The following is a 27,678-nucleotide window of genomic DNA, read 5'->3' as shown; positions in this document are numbered from 1 at the left end:
ATCCGCGGGAATGAGACGCGCTTTAAGGCTGTAGCCTAGTTAACGCTCCCCGTTTACTGGTCACATGCCGCCGCTGTGACCGGGAGAGGAAGCCCCCCCTTCAGCGTAGAGCCGCGGACAGCCAGAAACAAAAACGCAGCAGCGACCGAGCGACAACCTTCCGGACCCGTTTTGACTATCTACCGGGCGGCTACCGGAGGATGTTTGAGCCAGGATGCTGCGCTTCCCCGTGAAGAAAATCCGGAAGCAGTTCAAGCTCCTGCTGCTGCTGGTGCTGCTCACCTCCGCCGTGTGGTTCACATACCTGCACATCAACCAGGGCAAGACCATCAAACTGCACTTCAACTACGGCAAAGGTAGAGTGACAGAAACCTTCTCTATCACTTATGAACCGCACTCCCAAGTTTTGTAAAAGGAGTCTTGTCTTTTACCCATGATGGATATTAACTAGCAGTCCCTAAAGACATTTAAAGGGACATTTAACTGCCCCTTTATGAACACTGTAGTGATACCTCAGGATATAACACTATAAACTAGTGTAACGTCACTGTAAAGTCACCACTGAGCACAGTGAGCTCCTGCAGGGATGTTATAGGAATATTAAGGTGACATAAAGAGGGATAATAATGCTATAAAGCATGATAAGGCCACTGCAGTAGACAGATATAAGGACTTATAAAGTCAGTGTAAACACATAAAGTCTCTATAAATATTGTTAGTTGAGTTGATTTATGACTAATGTGTCCCTGGAACAACTGCCCTACTGACTGTGACATACTGATTGTCCTCCCCTGGGTAGGACCCGATATGCTCTGAGCGTGTCTCATAAATTAACAATAGTTTCCTTCTCCAGGCTAAGTAAAAAGCACCGTGGTGTCGGGCCAGGTCAAAAGCCAGACCTCCGCCTTCAACATTAATAATCAAAGGGCCGTTCATGAAGGCGGCCTTGGAGGTCACAGGCATGCCAGTCAGACTTGGAAAAAACATCAGGGGTTGGGCAGTACAAGGGAGGCAGATCTCCACCTGCTGCTGTGATGCATCTTATTACCAAGGCTTGATTTGCATCCATCCACAGTGCAAATAACAGCTGTTAATGAAAAAACAAACTACTGGTAAAAGGTGTTGGACAATGTAACGAACCATCACCTACTACAGATTTAACATGGGATGATGGTGTAGTCTATCTCCTGCAGCTGTCTGTGTAAAGTGATACCCAATGATTGTGATGTCCTTGAAGAGTGTATACCACGCACGCACGCACACACACACACACACACACACACACACACGATGCACTGACACACAGGGATCATTTCATTGTCTCTGATCTCATCTGTGGGGTTTTCTCAGCGACAGACCAGATTTAGTTTTCTGATGATGATGAGTCCCGAATCTATGGAGGCCCTGAAGTCCACGATAATTTACTATAAATTCATATGTGTCTCTAATGACTTCAGATACACACAGCCACCATGTAACGGAGAGAACAAGCTTGTCTTATTGCACAAGATAATAACTTGTTCCCACAAGATAATCACCCTTCAGGACTTTAGGGTCTCCGTATGAATCCGACTGATGGCTGAAGGCTGCCAATCTCTGCAGCTAAGTGAGTTGTGAGTTTGTGTCAGGAGATTTAGGTTAAGTGTGCAAACCAACACACAGTATCCCTGCAGTGAATTCTACATTTATGATTTACGGGCATTATTCTACCATGGATGTATTTGGCAGACCTCTCTCAAAGAAGGTAAACAAAACAAAATGTACATTATAAGCCTCTTATAGGCCACATTTACTGCAGGGCTGTTGTGTCGCTTTGTACTATATTGTGTGGATACTACATTCTATATGTGATATTGTATCCACACATACAGACGATGAAGCTGATGTAATGAATGGTCACTCTCCTATATAAGCCGACATATCACTGCATTGTGCATTCTTTAGCCTTTGTGATTTTGCCGTCGCTGCTGTGTTGCTGCTCATTTTGTGTGAGCTGGCCCAAGAGCATGGCAATCCCTCTCATTCTCTGAAATCACAGTCTGACGCATGCTTATATTTTCGATATTACTGTGTGCCTCATTTTAATAATTTCACTAATAGTCTGCCTTTGTGACTCGTCTGCTGCGGCCGTCTGATGAGGAAGGAAGCTGTTATTTGGTGCTGTGTTGATCTGTGTGTCTAATTGACTGTCGTCCGTTTAGCAGGCATCTGAGCAGGTCAACTCACTTAACCTCTTATGAATAACATGTCCCCTCTCGCACCAAGGGTTTCTAAGTGAGACGTAGCCATTACTGAAAATGGGGGCTCCATGGAGTGTGTAAATATTCATATCAGGCTGGCACTTTTCTCACCGCACAAGGATCTTCATTGATTCTTACCACAGAGGTGGAGCTGGTGGAAGTAATGTCATTTAATTTTTGGCCTAAGTCCTCCTTTTATTTGAATATGAAATGATAATTTGTCAAATTTCCATTCCCCTTGTCCCTATTTTGGGGAGAATTAGATTTATCTTCCTTGAGCACACGTATCAGACAGATTGCTACAAGTATTTCATCTGCTAGATGATATCTTTTTGGCACATGACCAGCAGACTTATGAGAAATGTAAACATCTTGGCATACAGTCCCCCATTGAGGCAGCGTCTCTCTAATTGTGAGTAATGATTTGAGAAGCGTGTCGGAGACGGTTTACAGCAGTTGATTTTATCCGCAGTCTGTCGAGTGTTTCAAAGTGCAGTTTACTCACCTCCGTGTGATCATGTGTTGGTTGACTGGGTCAACGTAATGAGGGAGCAGAGGCCGAAAACTTTGAGAAGAGGCCCTCTTAATGGTACCCTGTGGTGTCTTCATGGCAAACAAACACGGTTTTTGTTTCTCACTGAAACACATCGTGTGTATCCTTAACAGACACGTGGAATGCATTTTCTACTTCATAAAACATTTGAAAATTATTCTTTTTTGAATGCTTTGAAACTTGCTTTGTTCACACGAGTTGGCGCCCTTTGACTTCCCCTCTCAATGGGGCATCGCTACCTTTTTGGTGCATTACACTCACCAGCTGTTACTGCCCTTTGCTGTTGGCAGTAATGTGTATTTGCCTCCTTGTGTGCATCCTGTTAGAGACACAGGAATATGGGAATCCAGTCATGGAATGGTAATGGAAAGTGTCTGGTTGACCTCTGTGGACTGGCTGACAAGAATCTGGGTGCGGCAGTGAAAGGAAAGCACTTACGGCGGGTGTTGATTGCCTTAACCAAGCTTCAGATAGGAATGTTTGTGTTTTAACCTGCCTCCTGACATTAACATCCTATGTTTTATCTGGGTCTGAATGAGCCATGACATTTCTTTCACCTCGTCTAAATAATGGAAACTGTATGATTAACATGTTACTTAATTGAATAGGTTGACTGACACATCGTTTCTCAGAAGTCATATGAGTGGTCATTAATATCACACTGTGGTTGGTAGGCAGAGAAATCAATTACAAAGAGGTGTTATTTTGATTCAGAATTGTCATCATTCAGAGCACCAAGCCAGCCACAGCCGTATTGAAATGGACCATCATTTTCTGCCACTAAATTATTCAGTACAGGATGGAGCTGTGTGATAGACTAGTGATTGAATGGTGATGGGCAGTCCACTCACACTTTTTTTGTGCTTTTATAGAAAGTGGAGAGGGAGACAGGAGAGAAGGATCCAATATCAGGGAGATGATGGCACACATGATCAGTGGCTCGAGAAGTGAGGAACTTGACTATTCTGGCCACAGAATTGCAGATTTTTCCAAAACTCTTAAAAGTTGAAGTTACTTCCAATGAAGCATCTCTGCTTGAAGAGAAAACTGTAGGTCAGGAGCTTTTCCTCACTTCAATCTTGATTTGCTTTGTGTATGTATGTATCATTTCCATATCCGGCATGAACTTTGTTTATGAATAGGCCAGTCAAAGAAATATAATTACAGCACAATGAGCAATACCAACAGGGCTTTGTGTGAATGTGTGGTCTTTTCTTAGGGTATTCATATTTTTTTTTCTTAAAAGCAGAGGTGGCTGTTGCAACTACGATGATGGGGAAAGCCAAAAAGGTATAATTAAATAGTTTTCAGATTGCAGACTGGCCAGATTGGCCTTATTTAATCAGAATTTCAATGAGGAAGTGTGTTGGCAGGCAGCGCTGCAGTGCATATTAGATGAGTGCCACATTTATGCGACCACCCAGTTGTACAACAGCCCCCCTGTCTTCCAGCATCAACAGGTCCACTGAGGAGGAGGAGGAGGAGGAGGAGGCTGGCTGCTGCATACAGGCCTCTATTGATTAACTATGATTACACATGTGGAGGCACACACATATGTATACACTCAACCACCCCCACACAAACACGCAAATATGTTGCCTATATGTTTGTCAAATAGCACATAATGCGCACATACACTTCATATCATCACCACTCTGAAGGGATAAGGAGGAAGTCTGAGAGGGGAAGTCTCGGGGGCCTCGACAGATTGGCTGCTTGGTTGCCCATGGAGACAACATATGGGAGACGAGCGTGCTGGGCTGGTGGGATGTTTTGTGGCTTATTTTATCAAGACCGAAGCATTCACAGGTTTTGAGGAAGCTTGAGTGCGTTGAATATCCACTGAGGGACTAAAAATAAAACAGACGCCACTTGTGGATGAATTGTCATTGTATTGTGTTAATATCTCTAGAGAGAAAAGGTAAAAACAGACTTAAAGGACCACACACACACGTTCACATTTGAACACTTGGATATAGTTGCAGTTCACTATCAAGTCGGATTCGGCTCGTTGTTGTATTGCAGCAGCAACACCCTCAGGCTGGCTCGCTGTCATGGTAACCATGCCCTCCGATGTCACTTCCCCTAATTTTAGATCTTGTGGTTCTCACGGTCGGTCAGTTTTACCTCGACCAGAACCACTCTGCTGGCAAAGTGGCAACAGACACCACCTTGGTGTGGGTAAGCGCTTTAACACATACACAGCACCTTTTCATGTTCATCATTTATTCACGCAACAATGAATATCGTCAATTTCCTTTTTCAGATTTGTGAACATGTGCAGCTTCTCGGTGCCCACTTACACCTTTGATGAAATGGAACAGTTGTTAATGGAAGAAGGAAGAACGGATCAGAGAGACATAAACAACCTACGTGCTTAGTAAAAAGCAATTTCCGGTGCAGTCGTGTTGTATGTCTTGCGTATGTTTCTGACAGAGAATGAATTTAGCCGCGTTTATAGGGCCACCGAGGCCCAGCGTGGGTGCAGTCTGCAAGTCCGTATCAACAAAGTGGTTTGGGCATGTTAAACCGGGGACACTTGTGAACCCAGCTGGGCGGTGCAGCTTTTTAAAGATTGCTTGCCTTTAGGATTGCTGGGCCTTTTGTATCACTGCGCAAGAGCTCTGTTAATCAAATTAAAATGGAAAAAAAGGTTCTCATCAGGAGAAATTCTGAATTATGAAATTGTAGCTGTACTAATGTGATGATTTATATTCTTTAGAGCCATACTGTTGGCTGGCTTAACAGAAATATGTCTGATATTGTATAAGCTCATAATTTGATTTCCAGGTGGAAGTTATTGCTGCAGAAACCTGGATGTTTTCAATGCTGGGATCATCAAATTGAAAATCTTATAATCTCTCTCTCTGTAGATATAACAATGCCAATACAGAGAAACTGTGTTATATATGAAACAGTCATTTCATTTGCGGCTATCGTTGATGTCTTATTTCATTTAAAGGGCCGTGTCATAAAAGCATGTGGCAGTCAGTCCATTGTTGGCCCGTGTCTGGGGAGTTGCGATGTCAGAAGCTCAACCATGAATCTTGCCCCACAGCTTATCTGACCAACCCAGTAAATCTCTCTCTCGGGGTAATTCCACAGCGAGGATGAACAATGTCCCCATGACAACTCGCACTGCATCCTCAATGTGCCTAGATGCCGTAGGACCTGCCTGGTGGAGGTGGAGAGACAACAGAAGGATTAAGAGGGGGAAATAAAACCTCGCGCTCTTCTTGTGTGCCTATGCATGTGCTTATATTTCATTGTACATGTTGTCACATTTGAGCACTGGCTCTTCCTCATGCACATGTGCATTTGTGAAAATATGTTCATGTAATCCCATCCCTCAGTAGCACTCTTTGGCCATTTCGGATTTTCTGTTTTCTTGCTCATGCTAAAGCAAATCTGCTGGATAGACGGCTAAAATATTCCACACTCAGGATGTGTTACATTCACATACCCACCGTGCTTTTCACAACCTGTAAGTGTGGCATTCAAGATTAACAGATGTGGATATAAGACTGGGAGATGAAGGGGTTGGAAGGGGAGAAAAAGCGTTGCAGAAACACAAGTCCAGAGTGTGTTAACCTCGGGGTTAATGAAATTTGTGTTGGCCTGCCTAACAAGCCACCATCAAGGTACCAGCTCTTCCCCATGCAGATGAGAGTTCTGGCCCACTGCCACGGCTTTGCCGCAGGAGATTTGTTTGTGTGTATGTGAGCGTCAGTGAGGGAAACAGAGAGATTTAGTGTAAAAGAGAGGGAAACGTGTATGTGTGATGTAGTTTGTTCCCCCCCCCCCCCCCGAGTGTGTTATTGCATGTGTCTGTGAGTGTGTGCCTCCCCGATCTCGCTACCGTCTGCACTTTAGCCCCAGTGTTTAGCCGAGCAGAAGAGGAAGCAGCTGAATGATGGCACTGTCTGCCCGCTGGCACGCTTGCTGCGAATGGGGGGGACGAGCATTTGGGGGAGGAGGAACAGGGCAGAAGAAGGACACCCTTCTCACGCAACAGGTGGGACATGCAGCAGGATGCATCAGGAGAGGATGCGGCTGTGACTTCCAATAAACCCAGCCCTTTACGGTGCACAACCAGTGTAATCTATTGGCTCCTAGTTGAATGTGTGTACACATCAGACGAGGTTCACCGTGGAAAGCCATTCAGGTGTAGCCACCTTATACAGCAGGGGTGTCTAATAATGCAACAGTCACACTGTTAAACAATGCCATCAAGATTTAATTAAGACCAATTTCCTCAGTAGAGACTCATAAAAACCCACACAATTTGGACAATTTACTAGGACACTGCTGGGAGACACAGAGGAGGGGAGTGTGAATCAGAAAGCGGAGAGCGAGTTTTAAGAAATTAGAAACAGCCAGAGAGCGAGAGAGACAAGAGGGAGCGCCAGAGAGACAGATGTCAGGTGGGAGTATCGGCTGTAGACGATCATGATCCTTGTCATGATGGGATTTGCCAGTTTCCCCCACGCTCAGGCTCCAGGTTCCGCTCTTTACCCCCCCCCCCCCCCCACCACCTCTGCAGGAGGATTTTCTTTCATAGGGTTTCTATGCGGCGCTGGGCTGTATCAGCTGTGGTGTTGCCTTACTGTAAGCGATCCAGACCTTGCAGGATTTCAATCAATCATCAAAGAGTGTGTGTCTTGTGGGCTGCCTGCTGCTCAGAATGAGCTTTCTGTAGTGGCGGTTAATGGAAAAGGTCACCTCTCCTCGAGGCTGTGGGCTGGGCTCGCAACAAAGACAGAGAAAGGATCAGAGGGTAGAGGGACTTGTGGACAGAAGAGGCTGCAGTTTTGGAGACAGGGATGTTGGTTGCATTGTAATCAGCTTTGTGTTGTGTATTATTTATAGCTCTGTTGAAAAGTCATAAAACACTTGATATAAGAGAGTAAATTGACCGTAACATGCCCGTCCCTGTGTGCATCTCTCTCTGTAGTTTTCTCTCGTATTCCCTTTCACCCTTGTTTTCTTTTGAAATCACAATCATGCACATTCTTATTTTTCATTGCTCACTTATGAATATTTACACATTTGTGGAGGTGGGATAGGAATTCATCTCCATTTATAAAAGCTTGCCGTGTAGAGTTGAGCAGTGAGGGGGAAAGTTTTAGGTTTTCTTGGCGTTTGACAATTAAGGGCTTTCACTAACATGTCTGGCTGCCATTTAGATATAACAAAATCTTGCGCTTTATATCTGGATATATATATATCTAAAAGGATAAAAACACCAAGAATGTGATAGCGGTGGTGATAAGGTTCCCCACTGCTCCACAGCAGGTCTGACGGGTCTCCCCTGCTGACAGCATCCCAATGAGAAACTCATGTAGCGATTTTGCATTTTGCTTAGTTGAGCTGAATGTTATATATTTATATTCCCTTCTTGACTTCTTTTCTTTTATCTTGTATCATTGCAGCATTTTTTTTATCCCACTCCATCTCCTCTCGTTCCATCTCACCTATCATCCAAGTTATCTTTTACGTCTGACTGTCTCCATCTTTATCTTATTTTTCTGCACGAGGCGTAGGAGTGTCAGAGGAGGCGGGAGAAGAGAGCAAGAGAAAGGACAAGGGCTGCACTTTGTCGTTCTTTTGTTTTGCGTCTCAAAGGCCTGCTCGCTGGCTTGATTACCATGTGAGCTGCTTTGTGACGGAGTGTGGCGTCGCCCTCCGAGGGCTGTCAAACACTGTTCCCTTTTTTTTCTGTTGTGGCCAGTCATGAGGAAAGATATTCAAGAGAAGAGGGGAAGTTTCCAGTTTACTCTGGAGCTGTGTTTGTGTTTGTACAACTGTGCATACTTGCTTTGAGCGCAGCCCTGCCAGTGTGCACTGAATTTTAACATCTCTTCATTCATTTGACTTATTTATATTCACTGTAATTAAACACCCTGCTTTGCTATTCACTGTGCCATACTCAAGTTCTTGTTTATCACTTTTGTCCTATAGTCTCAATCACACTAACACAGTTGATAGAAAATCACCAGTTGTTGTTTTTATTAGTGAAAGTGGTTATTGAGTTTTACGTTGCAAGATCATGTTTTTCAAAACTTGCTTTTTTTTCCCCTGCATCTTTTACTGACAACTTTTTATTGTTAAGAGAGCTTAGTTTTAATGTTTGGAAATTAATGTGGGGAAAAGTTGCAGGCTAAAAGAAGGTTATAAAGCAAGCTGCCAAGTTTTCATGTAAACAAAGTGAGCAAAGGAGAGAGAGAATATTTATTTTGTATGGTATGAAAACTAATGAGATTAACAAGTGCTTGCTTGAAATAGGAATCCATCACAGTGACCATCACATCTGCTTAGGTTACATTAGTGTTTTGTGGTAACGCAGTGCACTAATTATAGATGCGTCACCGTGTTAACTGTGTCTAAACACACCTTTGACAAGAATAAAACCATGTTGTTTGCTCTAATGGATTATGTATTTTAGCACAATTAAAATGCGGTGGGGGGGGAAACACATTTAGATAACTAAAACTACAACATCTTTTTGGGAAATCATCAGCACTAAAACTTTGAATAACAAAGAATAGAATCCACACAATCCAAAGAATAGGAGTATTTGTCACTAAAGATATACTCCTTGAATATTTTACAGTGTTTCCACATCCCAAAGTTTCCTCCCACTTCACTGTTTGGCTGTGCTTTGGGTACTACAACAAAATCTTTAACTGCCCAAACTATCTCTCCACCTTGGCAGGATGTCCTGGAAAGGCCACTTCTCTCACCCTCAGGATCAACCTCTACCAATTACCTGTCTGGGTGTGGGCCAGTTCATATCTTTCCCATCAAATCAGCAATCAGAAAATCACTTATCACTCTCAGCACTCCATCTCTTTGCCGCTGCTGGCTTTGTCTCATGTACAGTATGTCAGGCAGTGTTCCCAATCTAACACGGTGATGGCTGCTGCCAAGGCTGCTGTCTGTTGTGCACATTATAAACTAAAATGAAAGGATGCTACCGCCTCCGGTGAGCAGGAGTTTCATTTGCGATCAACAACATCAGCAACGGAAAAAATTAACCATGACACTAAAAGCTAATCTGAAAATAGAGGATGGGAGGGCAAGAAAACCTATGTGCACTACCTGTAGCTGCTGTTGATGTCTTGAGTTTTGGATTCCCTTCTAAGTGCACGTCGCTACATGGTGTCGTTAACATGATTGCACAGAAAGGACATTATTAAAAGCCCGTTGGACAGAGAGGGCATTGTACGTCTAATGTCACCACACCTTCTTCTACCTCCTCCTCCACCCTCTTTTCTTCCATTTCCCTCCTGCTTGGTTTCTCATCTTTGTTTTATTTTTGTTTCTCAGCCTCCTCTCCTCTGTGAAATGACATTTATCCCACCCTCTTGTTTTTTTTACATCCATTTTTACATCTGCAAATGAGATGTGGGACAAATGCAGGCTTTTTCATCTGGCTGCATTTGACATGGAGATTCACCTTCCTCAGCAAAGCAAGACGATTCAACTCTATTATCTCTCTGTCAAACATGCTGCTGCTACCCGCCCTGATGCTGGAAAAGAGGTGTTTTTAGATCACTGGGGAGGATAGGAAGACTGACAATGAGCCGATGGGCATAATACATCGTTCTAGCACTTTTCCCGACCATCTGATCTTGTTTCAGAGTACAGAGAATAGAGAGAGAACGTCCATGGACTTGCATATATTGAGCGATGGAGGATAGATCAAGATTTGTAATGTGCTGCATTTAAAGTGGGTTGGGCAAGTTGATAGATAGGTCTGTTTACATGTATGTATACATAAATATACACTTACCACATACCACATGTATGTACATAGGAAGAAACTAAGATAGAGATATGCATTCCTAATTTATTCCAGGTTTATGTTTGTGTTCTTGTTTGTGGGATGAGTTGGCATGCTGCTCATACTGACCTGAAGTTAAAGTTTTATTGTTGTGCATGAAAAATAATGCAGTCAGCTCTGTACAATTAAAAGGCTTGTTAGCTGGCTCTCTTCTCTTCATAAATGGAAATATGCATGGAAAAATGAAGTGCTGGATGCATCAAATTTACATTAAAACACAATAATTACAGAATAAAGATATACACATCTTAAGGCATCAAAAGTACAATAAAAACAACAGCAAACAAATCTAAAAGGCTGTGATACTGCAGACGGCATGTTGCTGCTTTATCAGCAAGATACTTCTAATTTAATTTTTGTGTGAAGTCATGCTAGCCCATCTGATAGGAGTTTACTCACATGTTATTTAAGTTTTGTGACAAAACATCTTCTGACACATAACAGGAAATATAATGGAATAAAATGATGACTAAAGTGTTATCTATAGATACTGTGCACCATCCCACATGGAGAAGAACAACATGTCCATTAACAGTGACCTGTTACACTAAAAAGTCCTGGAGCAAGACAAACCTTCACCTTCAACCTCTTCATCTAATGTCAGCTGCTTTGTGCATGTAGGGAATTACATATTGAAATGAAAATATGTTCAATCCAGCATACTGTGATTGTATGCTTGTCCTGATCAGTGTTCATGATTTTTCCCTTTTGTAGTTTCTTTGTGTACTTGGCAGCAAAGCAGGACTACTTTTTGCGTCCCTCAGACCACATTGTGGACTGCAGCGTCCCACATTAACTGCCATTCCCCAATAAACCACTTTGCAGCTACATTTGCGATAACAGGTCTCCACTCCTGCTATCTCAAAACCTCTCTGTTGTTTTCAATTAGATAGAATCAAGCCTAATCACTGAGACGACAAAGCGTGCCCATGTAACTCACTTATTTTTCATGATTTAAAGTGCCAAATTAATTATCCATTACATCAACTGTTAATTCTGCTTGCCAAGTTAATGTTCATTGTTACAGCAGCTTGTCACAAATGCACAAATGCCCTTATCAGAGTTTTTTCTTTGTTAAAAGTACTGCTGACGGTATGTTGTGGGCTCAAAGAGCGTCAACACCTCTTACAAAGTCAGTTTCAGTGACAGCTGCACTGAAAGTGTCTTTTTAAAATTGAATTCCCAGCATATGGAGATATCTATCCTGTTTAAATTTTTGCAGTTTTGCAGCTTCATACGCCTGACTTTTTTATGTGTGTGTGAGAGTGTGCCTGAGGGTAAATGAAGGAGGAAAATAGATTACTTTTTGTTTACAACAGTGTTTCCTACCTAGCCACTTATAAAAGCTGAAGTTAGTGATGAGAAAGTGATAGTGTGGTTTTGCCCTTCTGCAAACAGGGTCAGTGCAGCGTGATAACACGGAGTAGACCTTGTCTTCTCCCCATCTCACTCTCATTTCTGCTTAGAATCGTAGGAACGCTGATTATATTGCCTCTTCACACTAATCTGCTTTCAGCCCACACATTTGTAGGATGAAATGCACACTCTCGCACACACATACAGGATGTGGACGCAAAGAGGAGTAATTTGTTTTTCTTTCGAGTGCCCTTAATGCTTGCTGGTGCTCTGAAAAAAAAAAAATCATCTAATCAACAAAAAGTCCTTGCTGTAAAGCCTGAGCTCTGCCTGTACAAATGGAGTCGTCACAGGCTGAAGTGGATTCTGCTTATTACCCCCTATCAGACACACTCATTCAGCGTGCAGGTGAAGGCCACCGTCAGCTGGGTTAAGTTAATGGAACTTCAAAGTTGTGTTTACCTGATTGAATAGCACAGGACAGACTCTCAATGCCATTGCTCTTTTTGTTTAGATGGACTGATGCTGGTGTTCAGAAAGGTGTGCTGTGTTATGTTCAATTTACTGTAGACAGAAAAGAAAGGGAAATGAAGTTTTTTAGTGGAATATGAGTTGGCGTGTGAAAGGAGGATGACACATTATGATTGGATGCAATGAGCAGAAGAAAAAAGTGAGATCTAATGTAAATTGATGAATGCAACATGTTTGAATTGGGATGGAAGCAAACATGTTCTGTCAACACGTGGCACCCTGAAGATTGTTTTCTTTCTCTATCCTAAATAGTGGATGACACCTGTGGTGCAGAGTGGCATGCAAGGGACCAGCAAACATGTATTTATTTGTTAAACTTTCTCCCATTAGTATGCTAAGAGAGGAATGTCTTGTAGCTAGCTATATCTGTTTAGTGCATTTACGTGCTACTTGCTGCATACAGTACCTTCAGTAATAGTTTGTGACTAGCGTTATCCTAAATTTGAGAAAATGATTTGGATCAATTCAAGGAATAAATAGCTCTGCAAAGGAGCCTGTATGGAGGGATATGCTCACATTACAACTGCCGGCTGTGTCTTTCATATGGATGTTGTGGCTGATCATCGTACCGGTGAACTCGGCGCAATAGTTTGGAGCAGTTTTTGTTTGTATGTGATGTCTGATCTCTTGTGACTGTGACCTTAAAAGTTCTTTAAAAATAACACAAAACCTCACCCAGCAAATAAAGTACCAAGACTATCAGTATATCAGTCGGGTCAGAAAAGTTTCTTTTGTGCAGTCACACGTGAGAATTTGTGTTCTTGCAGGATTTCAGTGGCTAACCTAGTGCCAGAACTCCCTCAGTTATGTGCTCTTTCCTTACTGCAAGACTAAAACAATGTGTGAACAGTATGTGGCAACATGCCAACAGCACAATCAACAGTAGTTAAGGTAATTTGACATTGCTGTGCTATAATAAATGATAGATTTTCAATAGTTGTTTTTTTATCTTGAGTCATAGTCTGTGTGTCTCTTTCTGTTTACCACCATGTATGTTTCCCACTCATCTGTTTAGAGTTACAGGAGTGTGGTTTGGCCTTTCTGCAGGTGGTATCCTTCCATCAATTCAATGTGCCGAGACAGGCAGCTCTCTCTCTCTGTCACTCTTACCCACCACCACCTATCACTGTCTGAGCTACAGTGAGAACACTGCCTGTGTGTGATGTGTCTGTATAATGTAGCACCTGTGTCCTGCTGCAGGCTGCTGTCCCCCTGGGTTGGATTTTATCCCTGCTGGTATCCACACACACTCACACACACACACACACACACACACACACACACACACACACACACACACACACACACACACACACACACACACACGCATGCCCTCCGTTCCCCTCATTCAAGCACTCTCTGCTCATTCATATGCTACAAGGGATTCCTATTTTGCTGCCTAGATTCCATTCCTTCCGGGGTTGTGGGAGTCCGCACCTGTGGGGTACATGCACACACACACACACACGCACACACACACACACACACACGCACACACACACACAGCCACGCATTCGTGGGCAGAATGTTTCTTGCATGCCTCCTATTTAAGCTGTAGGGAACTTGACTCTGGAAGCTTTCAGATTTGCCCCCTGAGTTCCAGCTGCGAGGAAAATAGGTGCAGGAGACATGACAAGTAGAGGAACGAGAATATCATCAGACTCCTGTTGCCACGAGAGAATCACTTTTAAAAAGGGCTTAATGTGGACTGTGCATATTTTAAAAACCTGCAGTCTTGTTAAGCCACATCACACAGAGTTATATTGCTTTTCTCAGAGAATACAGTTGTTTCTCTGCCGTAAAGAGGAGCTTTTTATATCAGTGTTAATGTTGTCAGACACAGGTAGTGGGGATGTGCGAACACCGGTGCAGAAAACCTGCTGAGCATGCAAGAAAAGGTGTGTCGGATACAGAGTGCTGAAATCAAGTGCAGTGCCATATAGATGAGGTCTGTGTGCATGCATATAGATGCAGTGTGTGTGTGCAAGTGTTGCTTCCTCCAGCCATTATATAAATGACAGTGAAACTACCTGAAGCCTATATCAGCGTTCTACCGCTACATTTTCCTGTCAGCAGGTTGACTCACACAGCTACATGTGAGTCAGCTGAGTTTGACACCACATCCCTATGGACAGACACACTCACACACACACACACACACACACACACACAGTTGCACATATACACACACACACACACAAAAGACTGTACCCTTACACCCCCACATAGCAGTAGCAGCACCCTCCCAGAAGTGGACATTAGTTTAAAAGTCAAGCTAAAAATGGCCATCATCGCTCCGCTCCCCGTCCACAAACACTATGTGGTTGTTTGTACTTGACTGAGCATCTCTGGGAGTCTGGCCTCGCAACCTCATCCTGTTAGCTCAGACGAGCCTGCAGCCCTCAGCAACTTTAGCGCTTTATTCAGGTCAGAGCCGAACACAACCTCTCCCCGCTGAGATTTAGACGTCCCACCCATAATCCAAAACGTTAAACAAGGGGTAGCTCCATTGCCAAAACTACATCTCACTAATCTCCCTGACGGAATTCCAATTGTTGGAAATTATATATTATGGGCGCCAAAGTTTAACAGTTTGGTAACAAGAATAACATGAAGATCTGTAGGACTAAACTGTCTAATAATGTAATAATCTTCCTTTAAACACCCTTAAATCACGGTCAAACTGCATAGATAGATAGATAGATAGATACTATACAATTCAACTCATCCTTCTAAAAAGTTGCTCTTCACACCTGCCTAATTGGTTTTACCTTTGTAAATACAGCGTTAGAGTTGCATCTTTCCTGGAAAGCTAGCATTCCTGTGCCAATGTTTTTCCCCGTCAAGCCCAGTACTAGAGAAGGAACAGAAAGGCAGATACCTCCTGCTGCTCTCTGTTTGAAGAAATATGTCTCTAAGCCTGGGAGCTATAAAACCGCACCAGAATACAGAGCAGGGAGTCAATTGTCGGGGTGAAACGTTCACTTAGTCCAACATGTAAACTTGCAAAGCTCACTCGTTAAAGGAAACATGTCAGTTTGTGATGTCCACTGCTTTCTGGGAGTCATTTTGTGGGATTGCCTTTTGTGTCAACCTGTCGCACATAATGATACTTCAGGTAGTGATTTCCTATGTTGCACAAAATGACATTCCACAACCTGAAGAGAAGGAGGTTGTCTGTGCTGTATAGCGATAGCGTAGTGTGTCATTTGGGGAGTTGACAGAGAGTGAACACACCGTACCAGGAGAGTGACAAGGAGAGAGAGCGTAGAGCAGGTCAGCGTCAGAGACAGAACACCTGAGTCTCTCTTTTCCACTCGAAGTGTTTTTATAGCTGATTAAGGCTCGGACTAGGACCCGCCGGTGACCGATTAACAATCAGAGCTCAAGCCTATTAAACCTGCCACTCTCCCTGAATCTTTAACAGCTCTGGGAAGCTGCAGTAGTCTCCACCTGTCCTACACTGTTGCCCCGCAGTTGACAACAAAGGCTTTGGAGTGACAGCAAGTACTCAGCCTCGATGTAATATTTCCCCTCTAGAGAATGTGAAAGCAATAATCTGGATTTAAACCTGAATTGTCTGACAATCTGTCCCAGACCCCAGAAAAATCTCGCTATTCTTTATCCTTCCTGCTTCCCCCTCCCTACAGAGATTTTTTATAAAACCTTTAATATCCTGGTGAAACCAACCACAGTGGTTACATTTTTCCAGATGACAAAAGTGACAGCAATAAGAGCTGTGGTTACACTGCATTACTGACCACAAAGACAACCTGTGTGTGGTGACATCGGTGACTTCTTCTCCTCTGCGATGATGGATTTTTTTCCTGTATGATTTTCTTGTCACTCTGTTTAGTTCTCTCTGAGAGAGAGAGAGAGAGAGAGAGAGGGAGGGAAAAGTTAAGTATACATTCAAACAACAAAATAGACCCACAGGTGCAAAGTAAATCCCACATAGCTTTTATTTTGACAGTTTGACAAGTTTAGTATTCACAATCTAAAAAGTTTACAGGTTGATTTTCTTTCAATCTCTGTACGTTAAAACACACATTTTATTTATTGTATTGGAGAAGGATAGTAGAAACGTGACATGCAACATATTGTGTGTTGGTCAACACATTAAGTCTTAAAAACTTGTAAAAAATGTGCCATCAGCGAGTTTTCTGAACATGTTCCCTCCCCGGCCCTCCGGCGCTTTCCTTTTAAAATGTCCTCTCTCTGCCGTTCTGTCTCTGCCAGCATTCCCTGCGGTGTTTCCTCTTTAAATGTCTCTGGTTCACTAATTGAGAGTTAGGCTGATTGGGGTATCGGAGGACTTCAGGGCCAGGCAGACACACGTAGCCCACAGTGCTGTTTGGACGCGCACACGTGCAATAATGTGGTGACTAACATTTCTCTTACAGCCATCTGGGAGTTAAGATGTCAGGACATGTTTGTACCCCCCTCAAGACTTTAATTAATTAGACTGCTGTGTGTGCATGTGGGTACGTGTGTTTTTGTTTCTGGGGTTAAAAGAAGTGTCTTTTAATGACTGAATTTTTTTTTGCACGCCTGTCTGCACACTTTCTTTGTCTGGTTACTTGGGTACACATCAAAGGACACAAAGAACATCAGTGACGACAACAATGCAAGCGGCAAACTAAAGAGGGGGATTCTCTCATTATGCTTTGCTATTGCTTTTTACTACCAATTAACCAGGGTAGCAGGCTGTTCACATACAAAACAATGCGCCCAGTCACGGCGCACTCATATTCTTGACAAATATTCACAAGCAAGTTTCTTTTTGAAAGCCTGTGGCTGTATTCAATGAGTCTGTGAGACTGCTGGACTCTTTTTTTTTTAATAGAAACGGAAAGGGAAAACAGTGGCAGCACAGCATGAAGTAGAAAAACTCCACACTCCTCTAGCAATATAAGTATAAATATACCTGCTCTTCATTCAGTTATTTCTTTTAGTAGTCTTTTGTGAGCTCTGCTAGGCAACCGTTGCTAAGAACCTATTCTTTGTTTGTACAAAAATCTCTTTCTTTACCCCATGAAGTGCTCACTTACTATACTTTACCAGTGTGCGAATTCACTTTCTGTCCTATTTCGTTTTTTTTTTTTTTTCCAAAATAATATATTCTCGCCTCCTGATATTCTCTGGAGCATCTGACAGACAATATGGGGCTCAGTGAATTCCCGAACTCATAATCCAATTTCATAATTCACAATTCCCCTTTCCTACCCGTTTGCCAAGCCGAGAGCAGCAGAAGCACAGAGGGATATGTGCACTGACGTGTGGACTGTCAGTGAGTGTGAGCAGAGGGGTTAGAGGTTTAGTACAGCAGACTGCTCTGAATGTAGAATAAACTGCAGGTTTAAAAAAAAAATTCTTCTTCAGGTGACTATTGCAGGTCTCTTATCTGCACTTTTTAGAGTTCTGAAGTGACTGGTTTAACTTTCTGGATATAAAAAAGGTTTTTCAACCAGTGTTAATGGCACAGACAGTCCTCTTAATTCTTTACACGCCTGCCACATTGTTGGTTTTGTTTACACTCATTTAATTATTTCTAAAATCAGCCTGATTCTTACTGGAATTCTGTCCAAGAACATGTTTGTTTGTGTGTGACTGTACCTCATAATTCCCTGTAGTATTTCTCTTTCTCATGAGTATATAAACTATGTGTGTGTGTGTGAACATATGTGTGTTTGTAAGCGCCACAACTCTCCCCAACCCGTCTGGTCCACACTAAAGCCTTACGTGTCCGTGGCTCGTTCCTTGGCTCTGAACTCAAATGTCTTGGCGTCCATTCATGGGTACACAAGCGTGATATTGAATCACACAAAGAGAGAGAGCTCTGATTTCCCTGCTGGGTTTGCCCTCTGTGGCCCCTAGCCGCCCCCCCTCACATTGGGTGGCACAGAAACACATCATGGCCAGAGGAAGGAAACTCGGATGATGTAACCGAGGACCACGGGTAGCGCGATGAGACAATGACAGTGTCCTCATAGCTTTTTCACCGCCCATGGTTTTCTTTCTTGCCGAAGATATGACATTTTTACTGTGATTCGATAGAAGTCATAACATTGCCGTGGGCTTTAATAAATGCATAAATTAAAAGGTTGAAAGAGAAGCTGTAGAACCTGAAAGGCAAGGAGCGCTGATCACTATTTTTCTGTTGTTTAAAATGAATATTGTTCAGTTCAAGTGAGTTAGTCGTTGCTTCTCTCTCTGGAATCTGTTTGATAATCATGCTGCATTGCAGGCAATCACTGACCAGTCAATATGTCTGCCTGTCCCAGTATGCGTTTATTAGCACGCTGGCTCATTGACTAGCGCGCCGTGGGGGGGTTGGACTGATCTAGGGTGACAAATTGACCAGCTGATGTTTAATGTGGAGCCTGATGTAGGTTAATGATCCAATGGGAACAAAGGCTATGGCAGCAGAAGCAGAGAGTGTTTCTTTATATTCATCCTTGTAGGGAAGTTTGCTCTTTTTTTTTCTTCCGGACTAGAGCTGCAGCTCTGGAGTTGCCATGCTCATGGGCGCCTCAGCAGGGTGGTCCTCCTGTTGATGGTGACTATACTTAGATCACAGATAGGAAATCAATCAATTCCGGCTCTCCTGCATGCCAGGCTTACATGTCCCCACTCTTGGTTTTAATACTTTTATAGACTTTAAATCCATCTTTTTATGCATGTATTGCTTTGCTGGTGCCCTGCTGGACCTCTCTCAAGAATTATGTGATAATCTGCTAAATGCAGGGTAGATACAGGATGAAGTAAAGTCTGTAAAATTCCAGCACTGGGGCAGCTTCAGCCTTTTGCACACACATGACGAGAAATCTGTGTCGTGTGATTCTGCTGCTGCTCTGCTGGCTTGTCAAGTTGATTAGTAACCCCTATCATGAGAGGAAGGAGCTAACTGTCCTTGTGTCACATTCTATGTGCCAAGGTTTCTTTCATGCCGTCGGGGGAATCAATGGGGACTTGTTTCTGCATGTGGCACTTTTTTTTCTTTCTGCGTTTCCTGCGGAGGTGGTGTGCAAATCGATGGCTTTGAACTCAGAAGAACAGCAATTCAGATGGGAGCCAGGCGTTTAATGAAATCCTGCCCACCAGAGACACACTCGGCCAATTCGCCTGATGCAGAAAAATGCGTGATCTTTTAAGAGGTAGATCTCCCAGATCTATTTTTCTTACGCATATCCACCAATTACCCCATAAGTGCATTTACTTAAAATATGCTGAGATGCTAAGAATCACCGTGACACTACAGTATGTTAAACTGTTGCCCATTTAGTGTCCCCTTACAGCTCTCTATAGGTGAGCAGTCCGTGCCAAGCCAATTACTTAACCCTGACCCAGGGTGGCAGGGAGGCAGGGAATCAGAGAGGCTCTGGACCTAGTGACTGTCTTGTAATCTTGAAAGGAAAGCAGTGAAGCAGTAGTCCAGCTCTAATGTGAGAACCGGAGGCGCCCTTGACTCCAAGCTGGAGCTGCAGGGAGGTGGCTACAGACGCAGGGACTACTCTTAAATCTGAACTGCTGGGACCAAAACACACAGCCACACAATGAAACACTGATAATATGATTACGGAGGTGCTGGGTCTTAAGTCTAGACTTGAGGCCTCAGGGGCTTGAATCTGTCTCCCTTTTTCTCTTTTGTCTCAACCTTTATCAAATACACTGCTTCACAAACTTATTGTCATGAGGGCTGAATCCGCCCTTTGTACTTTGCTGAGAGGAGAGAGACGCCCCAGAGCCATCTATTCTTACTCGCTTTCTCCAAACCAATCTCTCAGGCCATGTCCGACCTAATATGGATAAACTTGAAGACACCATTCAGGTGTTAAAAGTATTCTGTCCACAGTCCAAACACTGTTTTCAGGTTGTTTTCTAGAAGCTCACAACAAGTGAGAGTGAGAGTGCCAAAACAATGAGAAGAATACTCAAGCTTCTTCCAAAGCTCCTATTGCGACCTCTGCATTCAGAGTAAAGCTGTGCTCTTTTGCCTTTACACTCGCTAAATGTGTGTTTTAATACAGATGTTGTTGATTTATACCTGTCTGTAAACAAGAGTCTTTACTTGTGACAATGTTCTTACTATCTGTTCAGTAGCTTTAGCTACAGTCTTGGGTGTAGGACCTCCTTTGGTGCCTCGATCATTACAGACTTTTTTGCTGAGTTGTTTGAATTTACATTTGTTGGTAGTTGGTTGTGTTTGCAGTTACAATTGAAAAAAACAAAGCAAAGGCATTGATACTCTGAAAGTCATTAATGAGTTTGAGAAGTATTTGGAAGGGATGGATTGGAATAGCAGGGACAAAAATATACTGTCCTTGACAAGATTACATTTTTAAATGCAGCCAATTCAAACAACACAAGTTAATTTTTAAAACTTTTAAAACCCTTTAACCTGCATTATATGATTCTTTGGCCACTTGGGGCAGGTGAAACAAGCCAATATTCACTCTCCTTTTAGCTCTGCTTATCTCTCCACCTACTCCTGAGGGAAATATCTGGCTATTAAGCTGCTAAATATTCCACTTACTCGTCGTTAACTTTGTCTGTATGTCTATCTGTCTGTCTGCTGTTTAAGTACAGAGCAGTATGTTTTAGCTGCCTGCTGCAGGTTGTCAAACCAAAGCCATGAGCTGACAGATGCTGAAACACTCTAAACATGCAAAGTGTCTGACACCATGAAGATAATAAATTACACCTTGAGCACGACCCCACATAACCAGCGGTGTGCTCGTATCGCACTAATGCCCACACAGTAACAAGCATGCGACACTGACCCCTGTACACTTCTGCGTGAGTTTATGGAGATCGCCTGTGCTTTTTATGATTGAATAATAGGTTTGAGTGGCATCGTGAGAGTTGTAGCGGGATTAGACCTAACCTCCGAGGGCTCTCTCCAAAGCCCCTTTTGTGTGTGTTTGTGAATAGGAACACGGTTTCCCTGAGATTGTCTGTCTGCCAGCCAGCCAGCCGTGTCCTACATGCTGTCTGCATCTTCGCTTCATTTCAAATTAGCATCAGAGTGTGTGTTTGTGAGTGTAAATTTACATTTATATGTGACATTTAGGGATTCTTTTCTTTCCTTCTAGACTGTCGGTCTGGTCTGTCTGGTCTAAGTTACATGGTGATTACTTTGAGGTCTGCCTAATGTGCGTGGACAAAAAGCCGCCTCTTTCTCTTGCTGTCTAATAGTGCCTAAATGCACCATGAACAGTGAGCTGAGCTGATGTCTCCCAGTAGTCCCTGAAGTTACACAGGAGACCAGTGTATCTGCCTTTGTCTCCCCCTGTGTTTTTGATGAAACAGACATGATGATTTGATCTAGGATTTCACTGCACTCCCGTCTTTCCCTTTGTCTCTCTAATCAACCATTTCAATTGGCTGAGAGCATCCGGCCAGTTGTTTGTCTTTTCAGCTGGCTGAGAAAACACAGAGGGAATCAACTAATCTTGGCAATCATGGCTTCAATGTAATTGGCTGGCTCAGCCAGTAATCATGTCGTAGAGCTCTCTGATAATAATAGTGCATCATCTCTCCCTGATTGTCTAAGGGCATTTCAGTAAGATGTTATCTCCCCCCACCTCTCGTTTTTACAGTGAAGGAAATGTAGGAGGGTGGGAGCCTCACCAAACGGTCAGTCGTGCATGAACAGAAAATTACCGGGAGAAATCACTTTCCCTCAGCATTTGATTTTAGATTTAGCAATTATCCCCTGCCCTCTATTCATCTCTGCCATGCTGTGGGTTATAAATGAATACACAGGTGGACTGTATGTGCGTCTGTGTTTGTGTTAGTCATTTTCTTTGCACGTGTCTCTGTGAGTGAGCGGGCATGATCAGCAGCCCTCTCCATCTTCTGAAGAGTTGACCTGGTTTCTGGTGTCAAGCGCTAGCATGGCAAGGGGTGGTGAGTAGGTGCTCCATTCATTCAGAGCGTTTGACAGTATCGGTCCACCGTTAGGCCCTGTGATGGATGCTTCACCGAGCGGGAACAGATGGGCGGAGGCTGCTAAGGATGGAAATGGGATTTGTTTGTGTGCATACATTCTAGATTTAGTGCCGGAATTCATTCATCTAGACCATGCAATTTAAACAAAATGTGTTTCACGTTTCATGTTTACAGTTTTTTGCAGTGAAAGCACCAGAAGATTAAGCTTATATTCCAGGCCTACAAACTTTACTAGCAAGGATTTGATGAATTGAAAGAAGAATTTTATCCAAAGCGGCGCACAAATGTGACTCTTTTGTCTGTTGTGTGTGCCCTGTGTTTGTTTTACTCAGTCCTGCTGTATCATTGATGTGTGTTTGCATGCCCAGAGCGAGGACCCTGCAGTGTGTGCATGTGTGTGTTTGCTCTCCTCCTCGGTTGTTTGCCCCCGTTTGCACGGATGAATACAAATTTGGCCGAGTTCCTTATGGCTAGAGATGCTGTGGCGAGTAGGATTTTTAGCCCCTCTCTCCCTATTTCTGTGATCTGTTAGCATAGACGTTGCTCCTGCTCCTGGCTGGCGTTTGGTGTTACTCATATCCCCTGACACAGCCCAGAGTCATTTGGTTTTGCGTTGTGAGTAATATTGGCCCCCCCCTTCCAGTGTTTTCTTGTGACCCTCGATACAGGCTGAAGTGTGAGCGCTGCTGGCCTGTTGTCCTGAGCAATGAGCATCATGGGCATTTTTGCCCCTTTGTATGCCTCATTGCTGCTTGTTTTTGTTTCCTTTGACCCTCAGTTCAGCCTTAAGTAGTTTTGCTGCAGCTGGTGTTGCATCCCTTTCCTTCTATGTCTCTTCTGTTTCCTTCTTACCCCTACGTGATTGCCTTCTCCATCAAACCCTCTTTCTTTTTGCTGTGAAGTCTTCCCAATGCCACACTTTTTTATTCTGCTGCCAAGAAATATCAAAAAGAAGTGGAGGAAAATTAGCTCTGCTGCTCTTTTGCATCCCTCAGCATGTCCCTTTTACCTCTGTCTACCTCTGCTCTTCCTCTCTCCCTTTTCCCTTTCTCCTCAGCTACACCACTCTTCATCCCTCCGTCCTCCACTCATCCCCCAATCTCATACCCACACCTTTGCCTGTGCGCGAGGTGGACCAGGCTTATCTCTGCTCTGGCAAACATTCATTCGCCGCCGCTGTCCTCCTCTCCTCCGTCCAGTCCTTTTACCCCTCATCTGCTGTCCTTCTCACCTCTCTGCGCTCTCCTCCTTTCTCCTCTTCTTTCCAATTTCCTCTGCTCAAATGAGATGTTGTGTACAGAGCAGAGTGTGTACATTCCTTATCGCCAGCTCCTGTCCGGGTATTAGGTGGTGGAAATGGGCCTGTAATGAAACAGAGAGTACTGCTGTGCAAACACACACCCTCCAGGTTTGTAGGTATTTTTGTGTATGTGTGGAAATGTATGTGTGTGTGTGTGTGTGTGTGTGTGTATGCAGCTGCATGTGCGTGTATATTCTAGAGAGTGGCTGATTAAGGTCACCCTCTTTCTCATCTCATTACTTTTGCCACAGTCCTCTCTTCTCTCATCCTGTCTCACTCCTTCAGCCTCTTCCTACTTCCTCTGTCTCTTACCATTTATCTCTGTTCTAGCCTCCCACTGTCTGTCTCTGGGTTCGTCTTTCTCTCGCAGTATTATCCTGCCCACTGCCTCAATCTCTCTTACTGCTCCTTCCTCTGTAGTATATATTTGTCAAGTTTAATTGTGCGCAAATCATTTGGTATGAAGAAGTGTGTGTACTTACAAACATACAGCACAAGTGCAACATGTCTTTCTGTCCCTGTCATTCTTCTCCACCTACACACCACTACCATGTAGTGTGGTCCGTGCCCTCTCTGATCCACTGTTCCTCATGCATAGTAGATGCGTTTAGCGACGACGACAGCAGAACAACACAAGCTGCGTCTGTGCGTACCCTCCTGCTTCCCACACTGTCGTGTTGTCTGCCATGACAATTGAATTTCTTCTGTGTTTGCAGAACTTGTTTCGGAAAGTGCGCTTTCACTGAGCCCACACTCAGCAGAATGGGCTTTTGTCTTCAGCAGTGATGGCCTTCCTCGATCTTTCTATGATGATCTGCAACTGAACAGACTAAACAGGTTCCTACCCTTTTGGCAAACACTGACCGCTCTTCAGGAGCCTGCTTTAAATTGGCTGATAGCTTAATTGGATAGCGGTGAGCTCTAAAGACAGTGTAATGCCTATTAAAACGTGTCAGATCAGTGAATGATAGGTAGTCTTACTTGCAAGATGGTGTTACCTGTCACTTTATGCCACTGATTGGAAAAAGAAATGTGGCAAAGTTGTCTTGTATCCATATTTGTCCATGTTTTTGATTTTGTATTTCAATTAGAGATAATTGATGTTGACAAAAATGATCTTCTAACATCCCCAGAATTACATTTTTGGGATCTTCAGGATTTCACACAATAAACTTTTATGAAAGAATCATTATTATTATTATTGATGCCATGATCAAAGAGGTCATCATATCTAAGCTCAGGAAATATTTTCAGTTAGTTATTTCAGTGCAGCAAATAAGAGATATCATGATGTTATGATAAACAAAATTCCAGGCAATATTCAGCCTCACAACATGATCTGATGTTATGTTGATACAGTATATTGACTAGCTTTAAGGAAGTGGGAGTTGCAAAGAAGATACTAAAGCAAAACATTCAGGCATTGAAGAAAGGTGCAGCCAGAACCAGATAGACAACACTACAGCGATCGACAGAAAGAGGATGGAGAGATTCTGTCGGGTTAATACAAGCTCACGACTCGGGGGAGGACTTGTTTTGGCTCCACAGTAGGTGTGTACACCGACAAAAGCTGAATATGGTGAATGTTGCTGCGGGTAACAAAGATTGAAATGTGCTTCTCTGCCTCCAGCTCATGCTCGGGTCAACCAGGTTGCCCAAGGCGATGGTTTTCAACATTAAATCCTCCTACCGGGTGAATGACTGGTTTCTCAGGGAGACGACTGCTAGGGTCCACAGACTCTGGTATACCACGAGGAGCGTGGTTCATATCTCGGCCCAACACTGGTTGTTAGCTGTTAGCACCCATTAATTTTGCCTTAGGCTCAACAGAATGAGAAATGGCTGTTTGTACGGTGTTGTGTAATTTCTGTGTTTTACAATGGTTCCCATCAGGTATGCGTCGCTTGGCTCAGTGGGTCATGAATGGCTGCATAGTGACAAGAGTTGAGATATGGGTCATAACACGCTGCTTATCAGTCACAGATGAATAAACTGCGACAGCTCCTCTCCTCTCCCCCTCTGCAATAAGGTAATAGAAGGAGGCACTTCAGGTAAATAGGTAATGTGATATTATGAGGTCATACATACGGGTCCAAGTTGGACTGCATAAGGTTACTTAGGCCTTGTGTGTACACAAACTATACACTTTACATATTTAGAAGTTTGATCAGTGTGAAATACTAGGAAATTACATGGAGTGGAAATGAAACAAACTGAAGCATGAAGGAAAGTCTGCTGCTGGAAGACAAGCTACATCAGAGAAAGCCTGTAAGGGGAATTTACTATGGCAATGTCAAGTGCTGACAATGAAGATGCATGCAAAGATCAAAAAAGGGAAAAAAGCATCACATTTGCAACAAATCTGCTTAGAAGAAAGCAGCCGCTTCAAATAGTATGCCTGATTATATGCTTCCGACTACACATTGTTCCTTATGACCAATTACTTTTTGTACATTCATTCCAAAACATGTATATGGCAGTGTATGCTGACCTCTTTCTCTTTATCGCAGCCGATTACAATCCTGAAAAGCTGCTCAAGAGACCTCTTGAGCTCTCCAGAATTCACTTTTAGCACTTTGATAAATAAACCCTGAGATGATTTAGGTATTTCCTCCATTTATACCAAATTAGGAAACTAGATTTATATATCACAACATAAAGGCTTCAAAAGATGAGATGTTTCAGTCTGTTGAAACAATGAAACACTTGATGTGGCCGTGTCTGCACACGTACCAAAACAATGTTATATACAATCTATTCTCTGGTGTGTCTGCTTGTTTTTCATTAAGGATGTAGTGAAGCAGGGAGACCCCAAAGAGACTGAGATATTCTGACATCGTGCTTGGACACGTTGTGATCTGGCTCTGAAAATCAGTGGAAAACCGCATTGATTGGGGCCCTCTCTCTGCTCAAACACAGAGCAAGCTGGGCATCTGTTCAATTAAGCACATTAAAAGGATTTTGTTGCACCCTCCACTCACCCTAGTAGTTCTGTCTCCCTTGACGATCCCTTATAAATGGAAGCGGAGCTGTCAGATAGCTTACATACCAACATGCAGCGTTAGTTTTATTTATTTCCTTCTAGCTTTTTTTGACCCGACAGTCTTATCTCGTTTGTTGCCTCTGGTGCTTAAAATTACACAGGTTTTTTTCTTTTTTTTTTTTGTTTTACATCAGGAAACTGATGTATGCTAGATTTATCATAGGGTTTTTTGGGGGTGTGTGGAGAAAAGAGTTTACAAAGCAAGTAAGCAACTAACTGTAAGTCACAAACGGAATCCAAAATAGAGTGATCGTAAACACCAGCATTTGCATATTCATCACTTCCAAGTGCATGTCTTAATGTGTTGTGTAACCCCATGGTGAACACCAGGGGCACCATGAACGGAGTCAGTTGACTTTTAATGACAATTCAACTAAGTTCCTTCTTTACCCAACTATTACAAGCATTTATTTGGAGGACTAAACAAATGTGTGCATTAAAACGCCAGTCCCCTGATAGTCTTTCATTTACATTGCAGAGCTACTAGCTGAGCTGGATGTTTATGGTGGGATGTGGCAGGTGACCTGGATAGTGCAAGTAAGAACTCAAACAAAATGAGAAATCATGTAGACGGTCTGAAATGAAGCACAGGAGGGATTTCTGTTCTGGAAATAACTAGTTTACAGCTTGTTTTGGTTCGTGGCTGTGTCTGGTCCAGTTTGCAGAGACGTAGTGAGTATTATGTTATATGCTATAACATAAAGACCCAGGAAGTAAAATACTGCAAGTTTTGATTAAAAAAACATTGAGATAAGCTTTTTTTTAATGGCACACTTGCTCATTACATTTGTGGAGCTTTCTGCTGCATCTCAAGGTCTTTTTCAGCAGAATTCTGCACGAGAAAGCTGGACTTCC

General features: G+C 43.1%; 1 protein-coding gene across 1 annotated transcript in view; it reads left to right on the top strand.

Moving 5' to 3' along the window:
* The first annotated feature begins 214 nt into the window (after window positions 1-214).
* The window catches only part of b4galnt4a (beta-1,4-N-acetyl-galactosaminyl transferase 4a), a 119,184-nt gene continuing 91,720 nt past the window's right edge, over window positions 215-27,678 (top strand). The window contains exon 1 of the mRNA XM_070907764.1: window positions 215-356. Within this exon, the coding sequence (XP_070763865.1) occupies window positions 215-356 (142 nt within the window). The remainder of the gene's footprint in view (window positions 357-27,678) is intronic.

This window comes from Enoplosus armatus, chromosome 6, assembly GCF_043641665.1.
Source record: "Enoplosus armatus isolate fEnoArm2 chromosome 6, fEnoArm2.hap1, whole genome shotgun sequence".
Lineage (NCBI taxonomy): Eukaryota > Metazoa > Chordata > Actinopteri > Centrarchiformes > Enoplosidae > Enoplosus > Enoplosus armatus.
Note: the sequence above shows the minus strand (reverse complement) of the source record. Positions and strands in the feature narration are given on the sequence as shown.